Source organism: Chelonia mydas, chromosome 4 (assembly GCF_015237465.2).
Source record: "Chelonia mydas isolate rCheMyd1 chromosome 4, rCheMyd1.pri.v2, whole genome shotgun sequence".
Classification (NCBI taxonomy): domain Eukaryota; kingdom Metazoa; phylum Chordata; order Testudines; family Cheloniidae; genus Chelonia; species Chelonia mydas.
This window is the reverse complement of record NC_057852.1, coordinates 125576002-125599761: the sequence shown is the minus strand read 5'-3', so window position 1 is coordinate 125599761 and position 23760 is coordinate 125576002. Positions and strand designations below refer to the sequence as shown.

The window sequence follows — 23760 nt, the reverse complement described above, 5'->3', positions numbered from 1 at the left end:
ATATCTGTGTGTACTGGAGGGCTGTTCCTTTAAGCAAAGGTTTTATAGCAAACTAATTTCTACAAAACTGAAGAATGAGAGTGAGTGTGTGTGTGTGGTGTGGAGAATCTTAACATATAGTTTTTAAGTGTTGGTTTCACTTTCAAATACTTTTTGCGTGTGCGCTATGAATACTTGTGTGGCTGTGCGCTATGGACAGTTATGCATGGACATGGAATTTAAAACTGACTCTTAAGTTTCCTAAAGTCAATTTTAGCTGAAACGTGTCTGGGTTGTTACTCATAGATGCATCAGTAGCCAGCTATAACAGCATAATTTCCAGGACTGTAGGATTATTACCCAGTGTCGTTGCTGAGAATAATCTTACCAATCCATCTGCTCTACTTCATATTTTATGAAATAATTAAAAGGCCATCTTTGATGATGCTCTGAGATTTTCAGGGGATAGGAAAGAGAGTGGTTTCTATTTTGTACCTCTTGAGACCAAAGAATATTATTAGTTTGATGTGGGGGACATTTGGAGGGGCGGAAGGCAGGCGTGAGGACCCATGTGCATAGGAATGTATTACTGATTTAAAGATAAATGAATTGCCCCTTTGACAGGTATGCTTACATTACAAGCATTGTATTGGCTCCTCATACTGGGGAATGGGAAGGAGAGTTTGTTCCACTTCTGAGCTGTAGACGTTTTGTATCGCATGTAGTAATATTCTAAAACAATTATCTCCTGACAGAAATGTCCCAGGAAATCCAAGACACTCTGACAGAGATGGAGAATTGTTTCCGGCTTTTGATGCCAGATCCATTTGACTTCACTGTGAATGATGCAGAGTTAGAACCTGTCACAGAGAGGACTGCTAATGAGAACAAACCTACTTCCTCCTTATCCATGCAGATAGCAAATCACCAGCCATCTTTGCTTGGACAAATGGATGATGAACAGCCTTGTTGCAGCAAGGACCTTCCTTCTGTTTCCCCATGTCTAATAGTTGATAGAAACAGGGACCTGAATGAAGAATTGGGGCTGTCTGAGCAAAAGGAAACGGACAGAGGGGAATGTTCAGAAGCTGAAATAATTGCTGCTGCCACCGATGATGATGACTATGAAACCTTTGTTAGGAACCATGGGCTTGGTTCTCATAAATACGCTCTCAACCTTGAAATCTCCACAGGTACCTAGTACTGTACCACACAGCCAGCTTGAGAATGTCTGTATATGAAGTTGTGAGACATTAACTGCAAAACTTAATATTTTATATTTTAGCCCTTTCTAGAAGACCCCCTTTACTTCTGGCCACTCATCTAGTAACCATCCTTCAATGCAGATTGTGTTGGACATGCTTTACAGATTTTACTAATCAACCATTTTGGTTAAGATTTAGTATATGGCATTGTTAATGTATTACAGCACCTAGCATAAGACAGGTTTCCTGTCCTGAATTGCTTGCATTCTGTTTGCAGGATGTATATAACTTTATTTGGAGGGGGAGAAGAAGGCGGTGTTTCAATGCTTTCAGCACTTACCTCTTTAAAATTAGTGACCTCAGTCATGACCCTACAATAATATGCTTGAGTTATAGTGGGGAAACATTTTTTTAATATGGCAATCAAACTCTCAACACTTTGTAAAGACTTTTCATAAAATAGTGAATAGGGTGCTGATAGCAAGGATTTTAAAATATGATTCTTAATATCATTTCAAGAGGTTGTTATTTGTAGAAAAGTCAGGTACACTTTATGCTTGATTTTTAAAAAGTCTGGTGCCTTACTGTAAACTGTACATGTGCATACAGTTAACTACAATTTCACATGTAAATGGCTAGTAAGATATATAATTGGCCATTTCTGCATACATCTCTGAGAATTGTGAAAGCTTAATGGGCAGGTGCGTTTTTTGCACAGGTAACTGCATTTCTGCCGTTTTGAAAATCAGGCTCCTAGAGTTGTTGTTTGGGGCAGGGACCAACTTTTCATTATGTTTGTACTGTACCCAGCACAGTGGGGTCCAGATCCCTGATTGGAACCTCTATTCACTATTGCATTACAATTATATCCTTGATTCGTATGGTGATGCCTAAGCTGTGTTGGTTTAGCAGCCCTTTTTCAGAGTTATTCAGCACAATAAAAGCATTTTCCCTTCTTTCTCTTTGGTCTTTGGGTTAAGTATTTTTAGCATTAATGCTGAACATAGTAATATTGTGACTCATCTCTGAAGAAATCAGTTATGTTAGAAAGTTCTGCCATCTCCACTTATATTGTCGGTTATCAGTGAAGATGCTAAAGATATCATGCTTGTATATTTTTTCCTCCCTTTTCAACAGATGTGAAAGTGCGTGAGAATGAAGACAATACTGCCATAATAAACAATATCATAGATGCACACAAACTCATCAGAAATAAATTCTTGCCATCTGTGCAGTCTTGGATTCAGGTGAGATGACTTCTGCCAAGAAAAATAAAAAAAGCTCTTTCCCTTCTTCTGCTTGCTTTCAGCCTGTCTTCCATAAAATGCTAACACCCATTATGAAACCATGTAATTTGGGGACCCACATAAAGACCATCTTGCCAAAAGTTACAAAAGCCTAAAGATGGTGTGGCTGCACCAAACTTAGCATCTGGGTGCAAAATAGAGGCTTATGTGTACTTATGTGTTGAATCTTTGGTCTGTACATATGGCAAAAACAATAACAAGCAATAAAAGTAGGGGAGGGTAAAGTCTGAAGAAAACTAAACAAAGCAAATTAAACTGAGAAAAAGTAATTGGTATAAGTATGTGAGGCGGGCAGGGTGGTAGTAATTGGCTAAATATAAATCTGAGTTAGAAACTGGCTGTCAGTGTTGCATCACTTTTATTTGAGTGCATTCAACATTGCTTAAACTACCTAGCACAGTGCACGAACTTTTCATTTTTGGAGATGTCAGTTTAAATATGGCCTATATGGTAGGTTTAAAGTAAAAATGAATGTCTTTGAGCTAAGTCAACATTAGAAAATCACTTTCATTCAGCACAATTGGTAGTCTCTGCTCAAGTGTCCGTTGCAGGGGATAGCAATTTTGTATGGTGAGGTGCACTCACAGAGGAAAACTTGTAATGCATCTGCCTACTCCTTGGTTGACTCTAGCTGCTGCTATCAGCTCTTACTACCCCAGTTAAAAAAAGTTTTTGAAAGAAGTGCGGGTGAAAGGAGAGAATTGGGATCACCAGTGATTACTTAGCGTAAGAGCAAACTGCTTTATTGCATGGCATGTTACAAATGGATGAAAACCAAGAATTTTTTTCTTTCTTGGGGATGTGTGTAGCAGAAATAATAAGAATGTATATCTCTTGCTTTGTAGTTGTTCACCAGAGCAGGAATAAATGATGGTTGTCTAAGATGTGCCATTGATTTTAAGAAAAAATTAGAGACTGCTATGCAGAAACATAAGGAAATGAACATTGACTATAAAGAGAGGAAAAGAAAAGTGGTGAGTGTTTAAAATTAAACATTTTTTGAGTAGACTCTCAAACACTTGATTTGCGCACAGAAAAAAAAAAGCTGTCAAAACATTTCCTTGTAGGCCCTAATTCTTGCAAACACTTAAGCATGTGCTTAACTCTGTATATTTTAGTAATCCTTTTGACTTCAATATGACTACCTACGTGAGCCAAGTTAAGCACATGCATAAATGTTTGCAGAGTCGGGTCTTCGTTATTAGATAGGACATTAACACTGGCTGTCTTCATTTTTTTTATATAGTGAGGTAGTTAAATTTTAGAATTCTCTTTAGTCCCAGTTTCTTCATGAACAGTTTGTATTGTGTCGTTGGTCTCTTCTGTGTTGGCGTTTGTCTTCTCTCATTACAATACATATTGTTGTTACCATTTTATTTTGAAACATGCAAAATTATTCCAACACCTTACAAGTCAGAAAAAAAGACGTGGTCCCTGATTTACAGTGCTTACAATCTACAGAGGTTGGGTGACAGACTTGGAAGCCTCTCATAATAATTAGCTATCACATGGTGCTTTAATGCTCAGAGTGTTTCAAAAAGGTTATTCCCAGTGAAAATTTTGTGGGATGAGTAAATTGTAATATCCTCATTTTACTATGCCACAGAAGAAGTCAGTTAGAGCTAACTACTATTTTACTATGTGAAGAAACTGAGGCAGAGAGATTAGATGATTTGTCCAAGGCCACAGAAGAAGTCAGTGGCCCCATCTATACATCTAAAACAACAGAGTTTACTAGGAATTGTTAAACATGTTTGTGGTCAAATAGCGCTTGTTATATTGTTTGGTATAAATGGCCAAACTATATTTTTTTAAAAACTAATTATTTTAGGTCAGAGTGTCCAGGAGTAAAACATGGCTTTTAACTGGGTTATAACAGTTTATCTCTGTCACTGCAGGCTAGACTAAATTGTTAGTGAGTCTGATTCAGCCACAGTGAAGTTCATCAGCTGTTGTTAAACTCTGTTTGGCTGCATAGACAAGGCCAGGTTGGGATTTTTGAATTTCTGGGTCCCAGCACATCTCCCTGGTACAGCAGGGTCCTTGCTATGTATACTATCCAGCTACAAATGCCAATGCTGAACGAAAGGTAATATTTCAGAAGACTCTCTTGCCACTGCTTTCCCATCAATGGGAAAACACATAACTAGCTATGGAGGAGTCAGCATAGTTGCTGCCATCCCTGTTGTCTTTTTTTATGGGAAAGGCTGCACATGCTGGCCCTCTGCCCAGAATATTGGTTACTGTCTTTTTTTATAAGATTTGAAAGACATTCAAGCCTTCATTCTATGAGTAGCATAAAATAGTGCTGTTACCATTCTTGTTCACCATTGTTTGTTGTCAGGTTCAAATGTTGTAGAGCAGGCAGCTAGGAAAAGGGAAATATTTAATAATTCGCTTATTTTGAACGCAATATTATTTGACATCTTAATAGAATTTAAGGCATGGAACTTGTTAATGGACGCTGGAAAATAAATGAATAGTAATTCTTCCATTTCTTTCATGGGGAAATGCCCAAACTTGTTCTTAACTAGTGCTGAGTTACTTAAATTTAAGCTGTGAATGAGGGGGATAATGAGCTGCAGAAGCATTTTCATAAAAAGCCTATGGTTTCTCTATATGTGTTGGATTATTTAGTTGAAACTTACTTTTAGAAGGAAATTGACAACATTTTTAAAAAAACGTAAAAATCCAAGTCCAATGGTCCAGCAAGGCCCATCAAACAAAGAATGTTGTGCCCTGATCCTGCTAGGACTTACGCCCATACTTAACTTCATACAGCGTGAGTACTTCCACTGGCACTAACTCAAATTCATGAACATCAGCCCCTGTATAAATCTTTGTAGAGTCCGAGTCTTAGTCCTTACCATAACACAATCTTGCTCTCTTTTGGTGCTGTCCTCTGTATCCCTGGAGCTCAGAGAAATGTACTGATATCCTGATCGCTGAGCATTAATCTACATACAGCACTGCAAAGATCAGGACATTAACAGATTTTACATATAACTGCTAGTGTCAGCAGAATGGCACAGCCGGGAGTGTAGATATGCAGCATGTGCAGAAATAAGAGGGAGGTGAGACCATGCAAGAACTGAAGAGAAGAAATGAACCAAGTAGGATGGTTACTGTGGAAAAGATCACTTGTAAGTTTCTGTCTGCTGTAGATCTAACATAAGCTGTATGTTATGACAATTGATATCAAGTCATTGTTATGTACCAGGGAGCAATCGCAATCTGCAAAGTAAGTGGTGTTAGATGAAGATTATCACATTAGGTACAGGAGAATTGTTTGCATATCTGCTCATCTCCTTAAGTGTTGTCAAGACTCCCTGTTAGAGTCATGTCTGTATCTTTCAGGGAGAGCATATTTTATTTTAGTGGTACCACCAAAGTGGCAAAATGTAAAACAGAATGTTAGGGACTTACAAAATTTGCATCCATGACTGCTGCAGTGGCAACATCGGGAGGATTCACACTATTTTTATGCAGTTACCCTATTCCTTTAATAGACCAGCAAGAATGGAGGCTCTATCAATAGTGGCTCCTCAGATCAAAATGGGTTTGTAGTCTCAGCTACCCACGCCTTTGCATAAAAGATGAGCAGTCACTCATAGTTCTATGTAGTCTGCACTTGGAAGGAATTTACGAGTCTGCCTTTGCTAGGGATATAGTTTGCTAGTTCTGTGGTCAAGATGTTAATGAAATTGATCCTTAACTGTTTGAATAAGGGAGTTAGTACTAGCCTTTCCAATATACTGATTCTTGGAAGAATTGTCTTTTGAAATATTCTTTTCTACTCTTGGTGAACATAGCATCTAGAGTAGTAGTAATCAGCCTTTATATATTTTGTGTGGTATCTCCAGTGTTGCAAATACTTGTGATTTTTATCTTGAATCTGATGATACTTAGTGTTTTTATTTAAAGCCCCAGCTCCTGGAGACAAGTGATTACTTAAGTTGTCTCTGCTTTCATTTTTTTAGGCAAGTTTTTAGTCCTTCTGGTTGCAGGAAAGCCCAGAAATGCACCCTAAAGGCTCAGAAATCAGCAGGCAAATCAAAAGAATCTGATGTTTAGCTTTACAAATCATGAGATTTAAAAATAATAATTTCATGATTTGTTGGGCCCTGCCTTGTCTTTTTTGAAATTGTGGGGTGGCACTACTGTATCTTCCGCAATCAGTGGGCATCTCTGCTTTCTCTCTGCTATCCCCCTGAACCAGTCCACAGTTGCCACCCTTTTGTTTTTTCAGTTCTTTCTCATATATAGGGCCCTACCAAATTCATGGCCATGAAAAATGTGTCACGGACCATGAAATCTGATATTCCACCAAGAAATCTGGTCTTGCTTGTGCTTTTACTTTATACTGTACAGATTTCATGGGGTAGATCAGCATTTCTCAAATTGGGGGTCCTGACCCAAAAGGGAGTTGCAGGCGGGGTTGCAAGGTTATTTTGTGCTGCCTTGAGAGCTGGGTGGCTGGAGAGTGGTGGCTGTTGGCCAGGTGCCCAGCTCCGAAGGCAGCTCCCTACCAGCAGCAGCGCAGAAGTAAGGGTGGCAATACCATACCTTGCCACACTTATTTTTGCGCTGCTGCTTTCAGAGGTGGGCAGCTGGAGAGTGTTAGCTGCTAACTGAGGGCCCAGCTCTGCAGGCAGCAGCGCAGAAGTAAAGGTGGCAATACCATACCATGCCATCCTTACTTCTGCGCTGCTGCTGGCGGTGGCTCTCCCTTTAGAGCTGGGCTCCCCGTCAGCAGCCACTGCTCTCCAGCTGCCCAGCTCTGAAGATCGTGCCACTGCCAGCAGCAGTGCAGAAGTAAGGGTAGCAGTACCTCAACCCCCCCCTACAATAACCTTGTGACCACCCCACAACTCCTTTTTGGGTCAGGATCCCTATAATTATAACACCGTGAAATTTCAGTTTTAAATATCTGAAAAAATGAAAATTATGATTTTTTTAAAATCCTATGACTATGAAATTGACCATGAATTTGGTAGGGCCCTACTCATATATACATATGCCATCTCTGATCTTTCTGTTTTTCATGTGTTTTCCTATTTGCTTTCTGCTCCCTAGCCTATCGCCTACCTCCACTCATCATGCAGTTTCATACTGCTCAGGGTGGGTGTTTGAGAAAATAAGTTGTTGGTTTTTTTAAGCTCTGTAGCAGGAAACCTGGCAAGAGGGGGTTGGGAAAGTTCTTTAAGTGCTGTTCCCTATGGTTATAGTTATTTGCACAGCTTTACCTTCTGTTCCTGCCTTCAGCTAGAGCCATGGGAGGAGAAGAAAGAGAGCTACAAATGTTGTCCATATCCTTTGACTGTCCAGAGCCAGCCGTCCACCCCCCTTTGTGTTGCCTTTATAAATATTATTGCATTAGCCGTACACCCTGGCTGTCAAGATTCAAGCCCCTCTGGCAGACATTAAATAGCCATCACCACATTTCTCATTCTGTAAGAACTTCTATTGTTTAATTTTGGGGGTTGAAGGAGGGGCAGCCTGACCACATTGGTCAAGAATAACCAAACACAAGGATTACTGTTGGTACTCTTCAGTAAGTGAAAGTCCTTGTGTGCTTACACCATTGTTAAATTCATATCATCAGTGATTATTCTGGGACTGAGTTAGATGTTTACATCCCTTAAGAAGTGTCAGATTTTGAAAGTATATATGAGAGTTTAAAAGCCTGTGTGTGTGAATCTAAATTATGATTGAAATTTAGGGGAGGGTAAGAGGAAAGCACTTGCATGATTGGACATGTTGCATTATTTTCTCTTTTTGTTCAGACTGTTCAGAATAATTTCAGTGCCCAGTAGAGGGAGTGCATGCTGCATGCTGGACATTTTCCTTTGCACTTCCTTTATCTAGAGCAGGTCATGGTCTTAGTGTGTACATGTTTTCATGTAAACTTATTGCAGCAGTACTATGTCAGAGCTACTGTAATAAGTTAGTTCTCCGCTCTATTTAGGTGAATTATTGTAGTGGCACAGTTCTAGTTATTGGCTGAGATTGGCATTTATAATAGAAATACCTATTTTCAGAGGTTTAATGCCGTTTTAAGCATGAATTGCATATGGCTGAAACTTTGCTAAAATATTTCTAAATGGAATAATTTGTTTTTATTTTTATCTAGTTATGCATGTCTTTTGTTCCTTTTATTTTATTTATTTTATTTTAAATCAGACGTTTGCTTTTTTTAAGATCTTTTCTTAAAATGCCAGATTTTGCAGATATTTATATCTGAATTGCTTTTCATTTTTAAAAGTTATAAAAGAAAAATCCATATATTGCATTTTAAAACTCATGCACAATATGATGCACATCGACAGCATTTCCATAGAGATTAATGATAATACTTAACACTTCAATAACATCTCTATTGGACAGCATAGCATGTTCTGATGACTTCTTAATCTTTTTCACATGTATTTATAATAACTGATAAATTATATTTAAAAATGTAAGAAATGTACATATGTCAAACTAGACTAAAATGAGTTTTTGAAACAAGAGCCAGGAAATTTGCAGTTACTCTATCTCCTTTATGTATGCTGTGCAGGCCAAAATGTTTGTTTTCTTCTGCATCCCCTCATGTGTATGTTTTGTTAGTTTAGAGCTTAATTAAAACTGTGTTTTGGCTAGTCTTAAAATGTCTTCCTAAAATGGACTAAGCAGTTGTTTGTGTCGTTATGATTTTTACCCTGAAATAGTTGACTGGACTATGATTTTATTTGTGGAAGAGGGAACACAACTGCATATGGTTTGTTTACAATATGTTGTGGTGGAAGACCCTACAATAAGGGGAAGAGAGGACTATTGATGCTAGACCAAATCACTTAAAAATAACAGATGACCAAGTCTTTTAGAATGCACTAATATTGATAGACTGGCTGTGTTTTAATGCAGCAAAATAATGTAGATTTGAATGACAGAGAGTTTGGTAAAACCATACAATTGGCAAGCTTTTGGGAAGATTTGAGTTTGCTACAATGAAATTGGATAGGTGGAATTGTGCCAAAAGTCTTCTAATTGCTTGTTAAAGACAGAACACCCTTACCTCTCATGAGGTTGTGTGTTCAGCAATTCTATAACATGCATTTTATTTTGTCTTGTTAAACATTCACGTTTAACCAGTCTAAATGCTTTTTAATTCTTTCATTAAGACACTGTTCCTCAAATAATCTTACCTTTGAATAAAGTTCTAACTCTTCAGTAATTTCTACTGTTTGGATGTGGGTTGGGGATTACTGCATTGTAGATTACAGCATAATTCTAAATTGCAGTGTAAATGAGAAATCTAAATAGAATAATAGAAATGCAGGGCTGGCTAGGACTTTGAGAGGTCACCTAGTCCATCCTCCTATGCTGAGCAAGTATACCAAGTATACTTAGACCATCCGTGACACGTGTTTATCTAACCTGTTCATAAAAACCTCCAAAGATGGGGATTCCACAATCTTCCTTGGTAACCTATTCCAGTACTTAGCAATCCTTACAGTAAGAAAATTTTTCCTAATATCTAACCTAAATCTCCCTTGCTGCAGATTGAGCTGATTACTTCTTGTCCTACCTGCACTGGATGTGTAGAACAACTCATTTCCGTCCTTTTGATAACACCCCTTAACATATTTGAAGACTATCCACTCAGTCTTCTTTTCTTCATGCCCAGTTCTTCTTTGATTGCACATACCCATTCCAGTGTTGGGATGTGTGTGTACCAGTGCACAGTAGTGCCACCCTGAATGGTATCACTAAGGAGACAGACTCTGACAAGTGCCCTCTGGTGCCTCACACACAGCAGATAGGTATAAAGGGTGCAGTTGCCCCCAACCCTACTCAGATCCTTCCTACCACCTGTGACTGTTGTTGGAGCTCCCTTTGCTTGCTTCTGAAAACCTTTAGTCTAGTGTGTAAATAGTGCCCATTGTAGTCTGTGTAGTTATTGTAGTTAGTATAGTAAAAAAAAGTGTGTGCATCTGGCATCCAGCCTTTGTACTGGCCCTGGTACCGGAGATATGCCACGCTCTCTGGGTTTCAAGCCCTGCTACTCTTGTGATAAGGCAGTGCCTAACAGTGACCCTCACCCCAGCTGCCTTAAGTGCTTGGAGGATGCTTGGATGAGTCTTAAATGTAGTACCATCTGATGGTCCAGGGACATCTACATCGAGCACATCACCGGCCACCGACAGTACCAGGAGGAGTGAGCCGGTGCATCGTTGTGCACCCACTGTGGGAAAAAGACTGAGAGGCTTTCCCCATTGGACCATATGAACTGGAACCATAAACCCACTGAACATTAAATCCCACCAAATGAGGGTAGACCAATCCCCACCATCGTATCCACTCACTATACTCCACACCTGAACATAGCCATTATGTGGATAACTTACCCCCATATCTCAATGTCTGTACTCTGACCGGTTAAACTTTTACCCCAAGTCGGGGAGATGGCAGATTATTATGTAATCCTTACTCCACCAGCTCCTAAATTGAATTTTGCACCCCTTGATAATCTGTACCTTATCCCCTGACAACCAGAAACTTCTATGCTTGAACTCTGTACCGCTTCCTATTTCAACATTATCTTAATAAAATTTGTAAGGGCTTTAAGTCCAGTTCCAACCCCCCTCCTTCTCCCCCCCCCCCCCAGGACAGCCAGATTGAAATATCTGCTGCTAGAATCAGTGCTGTATCCTCCATTTGAACCATCTACCTTGGTCCAGGTACTGAGCACCTCCAGTGTTACCAGTTCTGAGAGGTAGATCAGCATCACTGGTACTAAAGAAGAGGCACCGTAAATCAGACTCAGCACCAGGACCATCAGAGGAAGCAAAGAGGTCGAACTCATCTAAGGACTCAGGTGGAAGCTCAAAGAGGAGGCACTCCCCAGAGTACACCTCTAAGCAGAGGAGTTCAGTGGCTCCAGAGCCCACTACGGGCTTGTTGAGACTGGCTCCTGAAGTACCATCTTCGGGATCACCTCGCGTCCCGGTACCACAGAGTGCTTTCCTGCTACTGTCTACATCTGAGACATATGAGGCTGCAAAAAAATTGTTGAACCTCTGGGTACTGCCGTCACTGGCAGTTCAGGAGTCTTGCTTGGCACTGGTTCCCAAGATATCAACTTTAGCGGCTTCACCTCTGCACCAGGCTGGTCCAGCTGATTGGGCCGTCATGATACCATTTAGGAAGGTACCGTCTAGGGCAAAGCCACAGATGATCTCCCCAGCTCCCTTCTCTTCAGAGACTGACATTTCCTTCCTGGTGCTGACCGGTATGGCCCACCATGGTTGCAAGAAGAGGATTCTTCATTGAACTCTGAAGTGAAATCCTGTGTCCCCCAGCCAAGCCAATTGCACCATCAGGAATATACCATCTGCCTCGCTGGTTTTAGCCTCCATATCAACAAGGGGCTTACTGAAAGGACTCTTAGGCCATGCACAGTTGTGGACCATGGCTGTACCAGTGGCCCATTTGAAACATATGGGGTTCCTCTCTTAATCGAGAGCATCCCCACATCCACGTCAGCTGGCTTCATCTACTGGCTGTCAGGAGCATTGACACTGCGAACACCCTTTGCTTTGGTACTGAGCCTATCACTGAAGATGCAGGACCCCTCTCAAGAGCATCTATGAGAGGAGCGGGAACTGGACCAGATGCTAGTGTCATTGGTATCCTCTTCCTCATCCTCTGATGAGGCAGGTGTGGCAGAACCTATTTTCTGCCTTCTGATGATGATGACATGCATCACGAGTTATTGAGGAGGATGGATATGGCCCTGGACATCCACCTGAAGGAGGTCCAGGAAAAATCACAAGCTGATGGCATCTATGGCCCAGGCTAGAATTCCTTTGCTTACTAATGATGCTGTTTTGTAGCCTACTAAGATTCTTTGGCAGATCCCAGCTTCCCTGTCACTGACGGCAAAAAGAGTGGAGATGAGATACTATGGTCCCTCTCAGGGGTTCGAGCATTACTATAATCCTCCCCCTTTGGGCTCCCTGTGTCAGCAGCCACAGAGAGAGTGAGAAACAGGGTTACCATGCATTAACCCCAAAGAATAAAGAGATTGAGAAGCTGGACTTATTTGGGAGGAAGCTTTGTATTGCAAACCAGCAAGTTTTATTGGGGCACTATGATTTCACCCTGTGAGATACAGTTTCAGAGTTCAAAGACAAGCTCCCAGATGATGGGGAAATTAGTTCTTTTTCCAGCCCAATGGCAGTAAGATTTTTCAAGGGTTTGGACAGACCTTTTTCTGCAAGTGCAGAACCCTATTTCAGCCTGGAGCCTGAATCTAGCCTTAACAAAGCTGATGGGTCCTCCCCATTGAGCCTCTAGCAATATGCTGTTGCACCGGTCAATGAAAATTGCATTTTTTAGTAGCTGGAAAGTCGGAAAGGAACAGCCAGGAAAGTCAGGAAGTTGAGGACTCTCATATCAGATCCTCCTTATATGGTTTCTGCATGGACAAGGTCTATCTTCATCCTCACACAAGTTTTCTTACGAAGAGGGTCTCCACTTTTCATGTTGTTAAAGCAATTTTCTTACCAACCTTCATCCCAAAGTCTCGTGGTAATAAGGGGAGGAGAGATTGCATGCTCTGGGTGTTAGAAGAGCTTTAGCATTTTATCTGGAATGAACTAAACTTTCAGGTCTTAAGCTCCATTGTTTATTGTATTTACAGACCAAATGAAGGGCAGTCCTGTTTTCATATAAAGGATTTAGTTATGGATATCCAGCTGTATTGGCCTTTGTTACCAGATGGCTAACATGAATCTCTGGGTAGCATGCTGGGTCATTAAACTAAGTTCCAAGCAACCTCTTCAGCTTTTCTGTCTAACATTCCTATATTGAACATTTTCAAATCTGCAACCTGATCATCATGTCACTCGTTTGCCTCTCACCTAAGCTATCTCTCAACAATCCAGAGGTGATGGTAAATTTGGACTAGTGGTCCTCTAGTTGGGACTGCTTGTGAGTCACCTACAATGGAACAGAGGTGTAAGCACTTGAAGAAGAAGAAAAGGTTACTAACCTATCTGTAACTGTTGTTCTTTGAGATGTTTAGTTCCTGTCCTCCTTTCCCTCTTTATCGGAGTGTTCTGGTAGGATGGAACTGAGTGGGCTGGAGGCAGCTCCACCCTTTATGCCTGGGCTCCGTGCACAAGGCAGTAGAGGGCATTTATGCCATCCTGACAGGTACCACAAAGGAGAAAATCTCTCAGAACTTTGCATTGAAGTGTGCACGCTCCTACAGTCGAATGGACACGTGCAACACATCTTAAAAACAACAACAGTTATGGAAAGGTTAGTAACAGTATCTTTTATTAACCTTTCCTCATAGGTCAGGTTTCTAAAACTTTTTATCATTTTTGTTGCTGTCGTTTGGGCTATCTCCAATTTATTCACATCCTGCTTAGACTGGATACTGTACCCCAGCTTCACCAGTGCTGAACAGAGTGGGACAGTTACCTTCGATGTCTTACATACAACCTCCCTGTTAATACACCTCAGAATGATAGCCTTTTTTGAAACTGCATCACATTGTTGGCTGTTACTCTACGTATGATCCACTAATAACTTCCACATCCTTTTCTGCAGTACTACTGCCTAGCCAGTTATTCCCTATTTTGTAGTTGTGCATTTGATTTGTCCTTCCTCTTACATTACAAGGTCATTTTGAGTTCTAATCCTGTCCTCAAAAGTACTTGTGACTTGTAACCTAAGTTCCCTCTAAGCTGCCGGACCTGCTGCGGCAGGGAGAGGCACCCTGGCCCGGACAGTACCAGGTTTATAATGGCCCAAAGCCGTGGACTGTCACTGGTGGCCCAGACTGTGGACAGACCTGCCGCGGCCTGGGGGAGAGGCACCCCTCCCCTGGCCCCTACCCAGCCCGTCCTGGATCTGCTATGGTGGGGGGAGGCACCTCTTTCCCCCGGCCCAGCTGCTGCTGGGGGGGACTCCTGTCTCCCCGCTGTAGCCCCAGGGCAGCCTGCACCCCAAACGCCCCACCCCAGAGCCCGCACCCTCAGCCAGAGCCCTCACCCCCTCCCATGCCCCAACCCTCTGTCCCATCCCTGAGCCCCTCAGCCCCACCCCAGAGCTCGCATCCCCAGCCAGAGTCCTCACCCTCCCTGAACCCCAACGCTCTGCCCCAGCCTTGAGCCCCCTCCTACACTCCAAATCCCTCAGTTCCACCCCTGCCACATGAATTTTGTTATGTGCACCAATATGGAGGTGCTGTGTCACACATCATATTGCCATATTAGTGTACATAACAAAATTCATTCCACACATGCGTGGGAAAAATTAGAGGGAGCGCTGCTTGTAACTCCTCCCAGCTTGGTGTCCTCCACAAATTTTATATGCCTACTCTCCACTCCATATCCAGTTCGGTAATGAAAATACTGAATAGTACTGGACCCAGAACAGACCCCTGTGGGGCCTCACGAGATACTGTATGTCCTCCCAGTTTGACAGTGAATAACGGATAAGTACTTTGAGTATGATTTTTCAACCAGTTGTGTACCCACCTTTAAAATATTTTCATAAAGATTACATTTTCTTAGTATGGTGTGTGTGTCATATGAAACTTACTAAAATCAAAATATAGCACTTCTACTGCCAGTTAGCCAGTAACCCTATCAAAAAAGGAAATTAGGTTGAATTGGCATGATTTGTTCTTGGCAAGTCTATGCTAGCTATTCCTTCATAACCCAACTATCCTCTTGGTTAGATTGCTTAATAATTTGTTCCAGTATCTTTCCAGGTATTGAAATTAGGTTGATTGGTCTATAATTCCCTATGTCCTCTTTGTTCCCCCTTTAAACATAGATACAGTAGAACCTTAGAGTTATGAACATCTGGGGAATGGAGGTTGTACGTAAGTCTGAACAAAATGTTATGGTGGTTGTTTCAAAAGTTTACAACTGAACATTGATGTAATACAGCTTTGAAACTTTACCATGAAGAGGAAAAATGCTGCTTTTAACAGTCTTAATTTAAATGAAACATGCACAGGAACAGTTTCCTTACCTTGTCAAATATTTTTTTATAAACCTCCCCTTCATTTTTTTTAGTAGTTCATATTTAACAGAGTATTGTACCTTTTTTCTTTTCTTTTGGGTCTCTGCTGCTGCCTGATTGTGTACTTCTGGTTCCAAATGAGATGTGTGGTGACTGGTCAGTTCATAACTGTGGTGATCATAAGTTTGAGGTTCTACTGTACGATGCTTGCCCTTCTCCAACCCTCTGGGATCTGACATATCCTCAGAATTCTTGAAGATAATTCCTCAGGGTTCCGAGATTGCTTCAGTTAGTTCCTTAAGTACCCTAGGATGAATTTAATCCAGCCCTGCCAATTCGACTACATCTAACTAATCTAAATATTCTGTAACCTGTTATTTCCCTGTTCTGAGCTGTGTTCCTCCCCCCTTTTTGTTACTATTAATTGTTTTAAGCATCTGGTCACAATTAAAGTAAAATGACCATTAATCCTTCTTGATGTCTTCTGTTATTAGCTCTTCTCCCCTGCTATGTAGTAGACCTAGACCTTCCTTTGTCTTTCTCTTGATCCTAATGTATTTATAGAACCTCTTCTTGTTGCTTTTTATTCCTTGCCAGATGTAACTAATTTTGTGCCTTAGCCTTTCTGATTTTGTCCCTGTACCCTTGCTCTATTCTTTTTTAATCATCCTTAGCAATTGGTACATGGTTTTTCTCTTTTTGATTTTCAGGTAATTAAAGTACTCCTAATGGAGCCATATTGGCCTCTCACTATTCTTCCTATCTTTCTTCTGTGTCAGGGTAGTTTGCTGTTGTGCCTTCAGTATTGGCTCTTTGAGAAATCCCAGCTCTCCTGAACTCCCTTTTTCCCTCATTGGGTTTTCCTCCAATGGAACCCTACCTGTCTGTTCTTTGAATTTGTTAAAGTCTGCTTTACTTTTCAAGTTCACTGCCCTTAACACCATGCGTCAAGTGCGTTGGCAACTACCATTTGGAAACATGTTCCCCCTGATGTAGAAGAAATTAGTGTATATGATACAAAAATAACGGAAGGGAAAACTGATTGCTGCTTCCAATTTTCATTTTATGTGTTGTCTAGTTTGGCCTTACAACGGTGTAAAGTCTTATCTATGCTATAGTACTTTGGGGACAGACCCTGTACCGTGGGAAAATAAAACTAAGGCATATAGAATATTTATCTAAGTGCCTTCTGCTAATCCCAGCAGAGCATCCACCTTATGCTGTTGGCATTAACAGCAGAAAAAGAATAGACAAGGTGAAGTATTTCCCATTTATGGCATCTTGTAGATGTCCCTGGACCAAAATGATAAGGGGCGCTGCTCTGGAGGACAAAAAATAGTTTTGACAACTCTTTATATCAGATGAACATTTCTACTTCTTAGATACTGCAATGTCTTTAGCAAAGAGGACAACAGACTTCTGCATCTCTCCAAAGGTATCAAACTGTTAAACCTTTTGCCATCTGGGCAAAGCCTTTTAAAATAGTGTATCTCCTCTGACAACTGAGAACATGACCTCTAATAAGGTAACCAAAAGGGCCTTGTGGCTCTTTCCCTAGACAGAAGAATTTTCTTCTAAAATATTACAGATTTAGTAGATTTTCAGGCCCGAAAGGAACCACTGTGGTAATCTAGTCTGACATCCAGCATCACGCAGCCATAGAACTTCACTCAGTAATTCCTGCATTTCCCCCCTCCACTTAGAGGGGTGTGTGTGTGAGTGAGTGAGAGAGAGAGAGATTTTAAGGTCAGATGGAACAAATAACTAAGGATATAGCAGATAAGGGGTCCCTCGTGGAGTATACTTGACAAGGCTCCTCTAACAATCCCCACCAGTAAATTCTTCCCAACTACATATTGTCTTCTGCTAGTCCTGTTTTAGGTGCTAATGAAATTTGTCGATGATACGAAGTTGGGAGGTATCACCAATACAGAGGAGGATTGGAACACTACACAGGAAGATCTGGATAACCTAGTAGACTGAAGTGCAAGAAATGGGATGCAATTCAGTAGTACAAAATGCAGTCCCTAAACTTGTGTATGTGGGGCTGGGAGGATGGGCAGGACATTTTCATTGGAAGGCTTTGGGATTCCTTCCCCTCCCCTTGGCGCAAGAGAGACAGCTCTGATGTTTGTCCCAAGGCCTGTATATTTACGTTGGGTTTTCCTGAGGTGTGGGTTGGATGGGCAGGCTTTTAATTTTTGTATTCTGTGGGGTAGTATGTGTCTTGAAAATTTTAATGGAAATTAAGAAATATTTGATAGGCACACAAAATAAATAGAATTACAAATAAAATGTTTGATCCTCTAACAAGTTATCTGTATCATTAACATATTGTGTGGTTTGGATTAACTAAATATAATGTAAAATATGCATTATATTTTAATTCTTTTGACAAATATATAATAGAACACCTACCCTGGTCCTCCATAATTCCAAAACAGGAAACAGAAAAAAAATCTTTAATAGTAGATAGTTCCTATATAAAAACATGAATTCCTTTCCCCCTCAGTTTTAACCTTTGGATTTATATATCCAAGGCCTTCATATTTTTTCGTCATCAGTTTTCAGAAAGACCATTTTTCTCTTGGCATAACTGATAGTTAAAAATAAAAGTGACTTAAAACTGTGCAGTCCTCCAAACAGGGCTTCCTTTTCTAGTATTATTTGGATAGTTTTGTGTTTTTTCTCTTTCAGAGCTGGATATTGTTATGAGTATATATTATGCCTTGTATTGGATATAATTCTGTCTGCCTGCTGTTTATTTTAAAAAAATCTTTCATGCAAATCTAATAATGAATTCTTACAAGTTGCCACTGTGATGACCTCTGATCCCTGTCTGATCAGCCGGCCGCACAATGCAATTTGGTGGATCTTTTTAATAGAGTGTAAAATAAAGTAGGTTCTCTCTGCCACTGAGTTAACCCTTAAGTATTTAAGTTTACCAGGGCTAAGGTGTCATCTCCCTGGATTCCTTTCTGAATATTGAGTAGTGTGCTCCAAAGGTAGTATATATGATTTTGCTTCCCACTCCTTTGGTATGCTATTGCTGTTGGTTTAAATAAAGTTCTCTCTGAAAGGTAGGATGATAATGTGCATAAAATGTATTTACAGAGATCAGAATTGACAATTAGCTACGTGCATATTTACAAAAATTTAAAAGAGAAAATTATGCAAGCTTTCAATAGCAGTAAGAGAAGTTATGATTAAAAACTAATACTTTAAATACAGTGTGTGTATATATAGGAACACCAAAGTAAAATAGTTATTATTTTGAATTAAGTATATGTTCCTAAGGGCTTTCCTGAATCAGGGCCTTAAGTATACACATGCTTAAGAGCTGTTGACTTCAGTAGGATGCTTTCCTGAATTGGGATCTATAATAGTAAATTTAGGATTCTTTTATCTTTTATCTCTTTCTTGAGAACTGGAAATACTATTTCTTTGCAGCCTCCACAGTCAGCCTCATGTATTCCATTCATCTGTCCATTCTTAGAGGGACGACTAAACCTTTGATCTGAACACTCAATCCTTTGGTCCACTCACCAAATAGGCCTGAGACTTTGCTTCCACTGCAGGCCAAACCTCTTTGCAGAGAGATATTTTTATTCCTGTTAGGAAACTTTCTGGAATGTCAGGTTTCAGAGTAACAGCCGTGTTAGTCTGTATTCGTAAAAAGAAAAGGAGTACTTGTGGCACCTTAGAGACTAACCAGTTTATTTGAGCATGAACTTTCGTGAGCTACAGCTCACTTCATCGGATGCATAGCATATCGTGGAAACTGCAGAAGACATTATATACACACAGAGACCATGAAACAAAACTTCCTCCCACCTCACTCCCCCGCTGGCAACAGCTTATCTAAAGTGATCCTCAAGTAGAGCCATTTCCAGCACAAATCCAGGTTTTCTCACCCTTCCCCCCCCACACACACATACAAATTCACTCTCCTGCTGGCAACAGCCCATCCCCCTTTTTTTTGAAACCCCTCTTTATAATGCGCATGATAATCAAGGTGGGTCACCTCCAGCACTAATCCAGGTTTTCTCACCCCCCCCACATCCCCCCTTTTCCAAAAACCACACACACAAACTCATTCTCCTGCTGGCAACAGCTCATCTTACAATGTGCACAGCAATAATCCAAGTTTAACCAGAACGTCTTGGGGTGGGGTTTGCAGGAAAAAAACAAGGGGAGACAGGCTACCTTGCATAATGACTTAGCCACTCCCAGTCTCTATTCAAGCCCAAATTAATAGTATCCAATTTGCAAATGAATTCCAATTCAGCAGTTTCTCGCTGGAGTCTGGATTTGAAGTTTTTTTGCTTTAAGATAGCGACCCTCATGTCTGTGATTGCGTGACCAGAGAGATTGAAGTGTTCCCCGACTGGTTTATGAATGTTATAATTCTTGACATCTGATTTGTGTCCATTTATTCTTTTACGTAGAGACTGTCCAGTTTGACCAATGTACATGGCAGAGGGGCATTGCTGGCACATGATGGCATATATCACATTGGTGGATGTGCAGGTGAACGAGCCTCTGATAGTGTGGCTGATGTTGTTAGGCCCTGTGATGGTGTCCCCTGAATAGATATGTGGGCACAGTTGGCAACGGGCTTTGTTGCAAGGATAGGTTCCTGGGCTAGTGGTTCTGTTGTGTGGTATGTGGTTGTTGGTGAGTATTCGCTTCAGGTTGGGGGGCTGTCTGTAGGCAAGGACTGGCCTTTCTCCCAAGATTTGTGAGAGTGTTGGGTCATCCTTCAGGTCCATCATCCTATCCTGGCAGGTTACCCTCTCTGTGAAGTTTCCTTGTTAACTGGCACATGGCTAGCCTTATATTTTGCTGAGACATGCCCATTAAACCTCCGAGATACTGGTTTGTGGAACCACAAGTCAGTGTACGTTTCCTGGTAAGGTGGCTTGATTCTTATAATTAAACACTAACAATAGAACATCAGCCCCAGTACTAATAATCTGACTATCTCATTTATTGGCATCCAAGAATAGATGATAGTAGTAACAAATGTAACATTTGAAATATGTTAAAAATTGACATCTGTAGTTGCACAATGTGTGCATAATATGTAATTACTCGAAGTAGCTTGTATTTAAGTTACTGATTATTTATAAGCACAGACATACATTGTAGTGTATGGTGATAAAAAGGTTTTAATGAAATGAGTTTGGAACAGTCTAAGCATTAGGTAAGTAGAACCAAACAAGTGCTAGCAAGGCCTTCCATATCATTCAACACCACTAATCATTTTGTTTTATACTACATTTTAGATAAGATATTAAAAAATTGGGGTCTTCTAAAAAGATGTCTGTGGGTAAGTTTTTTTCCTTTTTCTCAGTCTGCAGAGCTAAGTTTCCTCTGAATAACAAAGGAATGAGAATAAATATTTAAAACCTTATATCAGCTTTTTAAAAAGACGTTGGGGCCTTGAAAATTAAGTCCAGTGTTACTAAAACAAGCAGGGCTACTTAACCAGTGCTGCATGATACTGGAAAGTGTAGACGTTTCTCCTGTGGGGACAAGCAGGTATTTTTAGTCCTGGTCAGCTTTGAGTTATCAGACCTAAAACAGCTGCTTGGACTAGGAGTGAATATAGCCAGCCTTAAGCCTCATACGACTGCAAGTTTAAATACCTGCTGTTGTGTGATGCAGACTAAGGGGCAAAAATGAAAATGTTTTTGGAGCTGTTTAAGAATGGTAGCTGTTTGGAATGTTAAAGTGTAATCAAAACAAAAAATGACTGTAAAAATGGAACCACCTTACTTCTTGCCCCCTGTATATTGAGTCAGATCTGCTGACTGACGTTAGTGGCATGAGTTTTACTGCTTTTTACCAATGAAACGTCTTAGGAACTGTACTATGGGGTGGGGATACAATATTCAGAGCAGTGGGCTCCAGGAGATGCATAATTAGCTTGTTTTCTAGCTCTGCAAGGATTTCAGACTAATCACCTCCTCACTCTACAAGGTTGCAAATGCTTCCTCTTAGAGTGGAGGATACAGTAGAAACTGCAAGGAGGACTTCATAGGATTTCCTCGTATGATTATGCATGAGCTGACTTTCAAATTCCAGGTGGGGTTTGCAGCGCTAACAAATTAAAAAAAAACAACAGCTTGTTAAACTGACCCCATCTGCTCTGGAGTTATAGAGAAACATTAAACGTAGAACCGCACCATGCATCCTAAAGAGTCACTAGCTGGCAGAATTCAGACTTTATGGAAGTGAATTGTTTGGAGGGGACAGAGTTGTTGTATTTGTTGTATAAAGTTAGCAAGGCTGGATTAACAGAGAAGCAACACATAGTTTTACTTTGTGAAGGCTCTCTGCAATTAACATGGCTAGATGTGTTGTTTTTTTCCAATGTAAGGGTAGAATAAAAAGCTGAAGGATAAAACATCTTGGAAAATACTGTATTGTTATAAGCAGGGTGTGTGTGTGTGTGTGTGTGAGATGGAGAGAGAGAGATGAGGAGCCTGGTATGTATATACACAGATCCTTTTGTAGTAAATGAGAGCCTCCCTGTGCATCTCACAGCAGAATATGACCTATAATTTTTTGGTTTTGTAGGGGATGAAACAAGTTACTGTTTTAGCTTTAATATTGCAAGGTACCTACTTAAAGCTAGCAGACTTTAAGTAGCTGCAACTCTCTGTGTGGAAGGAAAGTGGTGTCTGGACCCACTGATTGTTTGTGCGGGCATCCTGGTCTCACGGCCCCAACCATCGCTATCCCTGGTCTCAGAAACATCAGCAGTGGGCTGGGGCGCTCACCTGGAGCCTCTCAAAACTCAAGGCCTTTGGACCCCAGAAGAGTTCTCTCTGCACATCAATGTCCGAGAACTCAGTACAGTCTGCCTAGCTTGTCAGGTGTTCCTGACCCCTGTTGCAGACAAAAATCTGTTGGTCCTCACAGACAACGTGGTGGCCATGTTCTGTCTCAACAAGCAGGGAGGCGCTTGCTCTTCTCCCCTGTGTCAGGAGACAGTTTGGTTGTGGGAGTTTTGCATAGCCCATTCAATTCACCTCAAAGCCTCCCACCTGCCATGAGCTCAAAATGAGCTGGTGGTTCACCTCAGCAGATCCTTCTCTGATCACCATGAGTAGTCCCTTTGCCTGGAAATTGAAGGCTTGTTTTCTAGTAGTGGGGGACTCCCCAGGTAGACCTGTTCATCACCCGGCACAACAAGAAGTGTCACCAGTTTTGCTCCCTGTAAGGTCACAGGCCTGGGTCCCTCATGGACGCCTTCCTTGTCCTCATGAAGAGGTCACCTGTATTATGTGTTCCCTCTTACCCCGCTCATGCACAAGGTCCTGCTAAAGATCAAGTGGGACCAAGTGCGGGTCATCCTAATAGTTCTGGCATGCCCCACCAACATTGATTCCCCACCTTGCTGGACCTCTCTGTGGTGTCCCCGATCCTACTCTACACCTAGACCTGATCTCTCAAGATCATGGTCATCTGCTCCATCTGAATCGTAGCTCCCTCTACCTGACTGCCTGGAAGCTTAATGGCTGAACCCCAGAGAGCTAGCCTGCTCAAAGCAGGTCTGTGAGGTCCTGTGAGGGAGAAGAAAGCCCTCCACCAGGGCCACATATCTTGCAAAACGGAAGCGATTCTACATCTAGTCATCCCAGCGGTATGTCTTGCCTATGCGATCATTGCTGCCGTTCATTCTATAGTACCTGCTGTACGTGAAACAGCAGGGCTGATCTGTTTCATCAGTTAAAGTTCACCTGGCTGCTGTCTCAGCTTTTCATCCTTGGGTGGACGGCTGATCCATTTTTTCAAATGATAGATCGATCCATTTCCTTAAGGAACTAAAGAAGTGGTACCCCAGGAGCGAGAACCTGTCCCCTGGGATCTCTACCTGGTCTTATCAAGGCTTACCGGCGTGCGGCCCCCCCCCCCCCCCCCGTTCAAGCCGCTGGTAACATGCTCCCTGTTATACCTCTCCTGAAAGGTGACCACTTTAGTTGCCATTACTTTGGCCAGAAGGGTCTCAGAGATCCATGCCCACACTTTGGAGCCACCATACACCATGTTTTTCAAAGATAAGGTTCAGTTACATCCTAACCTGGCTTTCCTTCCAAAGATGGTCTCCTAGTTTCATATCAATCAAGCTATCTTCCTATGGTTTTCTGTCTGAAGCCTCATGCAAATGGGGAGAAGCAGAGACTTCTCTCAGATGTTAGTTGTACACTAGCTTTCTACATAGAAGGGAC

The 23760-nt window shown here is 41.3% G+C and overlaps 1 protein-coding gene across 5 annotated transcripts in view; it reads left to right on the top strand.

Annotated features, from left to right (window-relative positions):
* Positions 1-23760, top strand: part of UVSSA (UV stimulated scaffold protein A) — a 94425-nt gene that overhangs the window by 8991 nt on the left and 61674 nt on the right. For 4 of the 5 annotated variants that reach the window (XR_005225249.2, XM_007063697.4, XM_027826171.3 and 1 more), the window contains exons 5-7: positions 735-1172; positions 2322-2431; positions 3337-3465. Coding sequence is in view for 4 of the 5 variants with exons in the window: in XM_007063697.4 (XP_007063759.2) it covers positions 735-1172; positions 2322-2431; positions 3337-3465 (677 nt within the window). In the remaining variant the exon portion in view is untranslated. The remainder of the gene's footprint in view (positions 1-734; positions 1173-2321; positions 2432-3336; positions 3466-23760) is intronic. The other variant, XM_037898249.2, reaches the window with a different exon arrangement.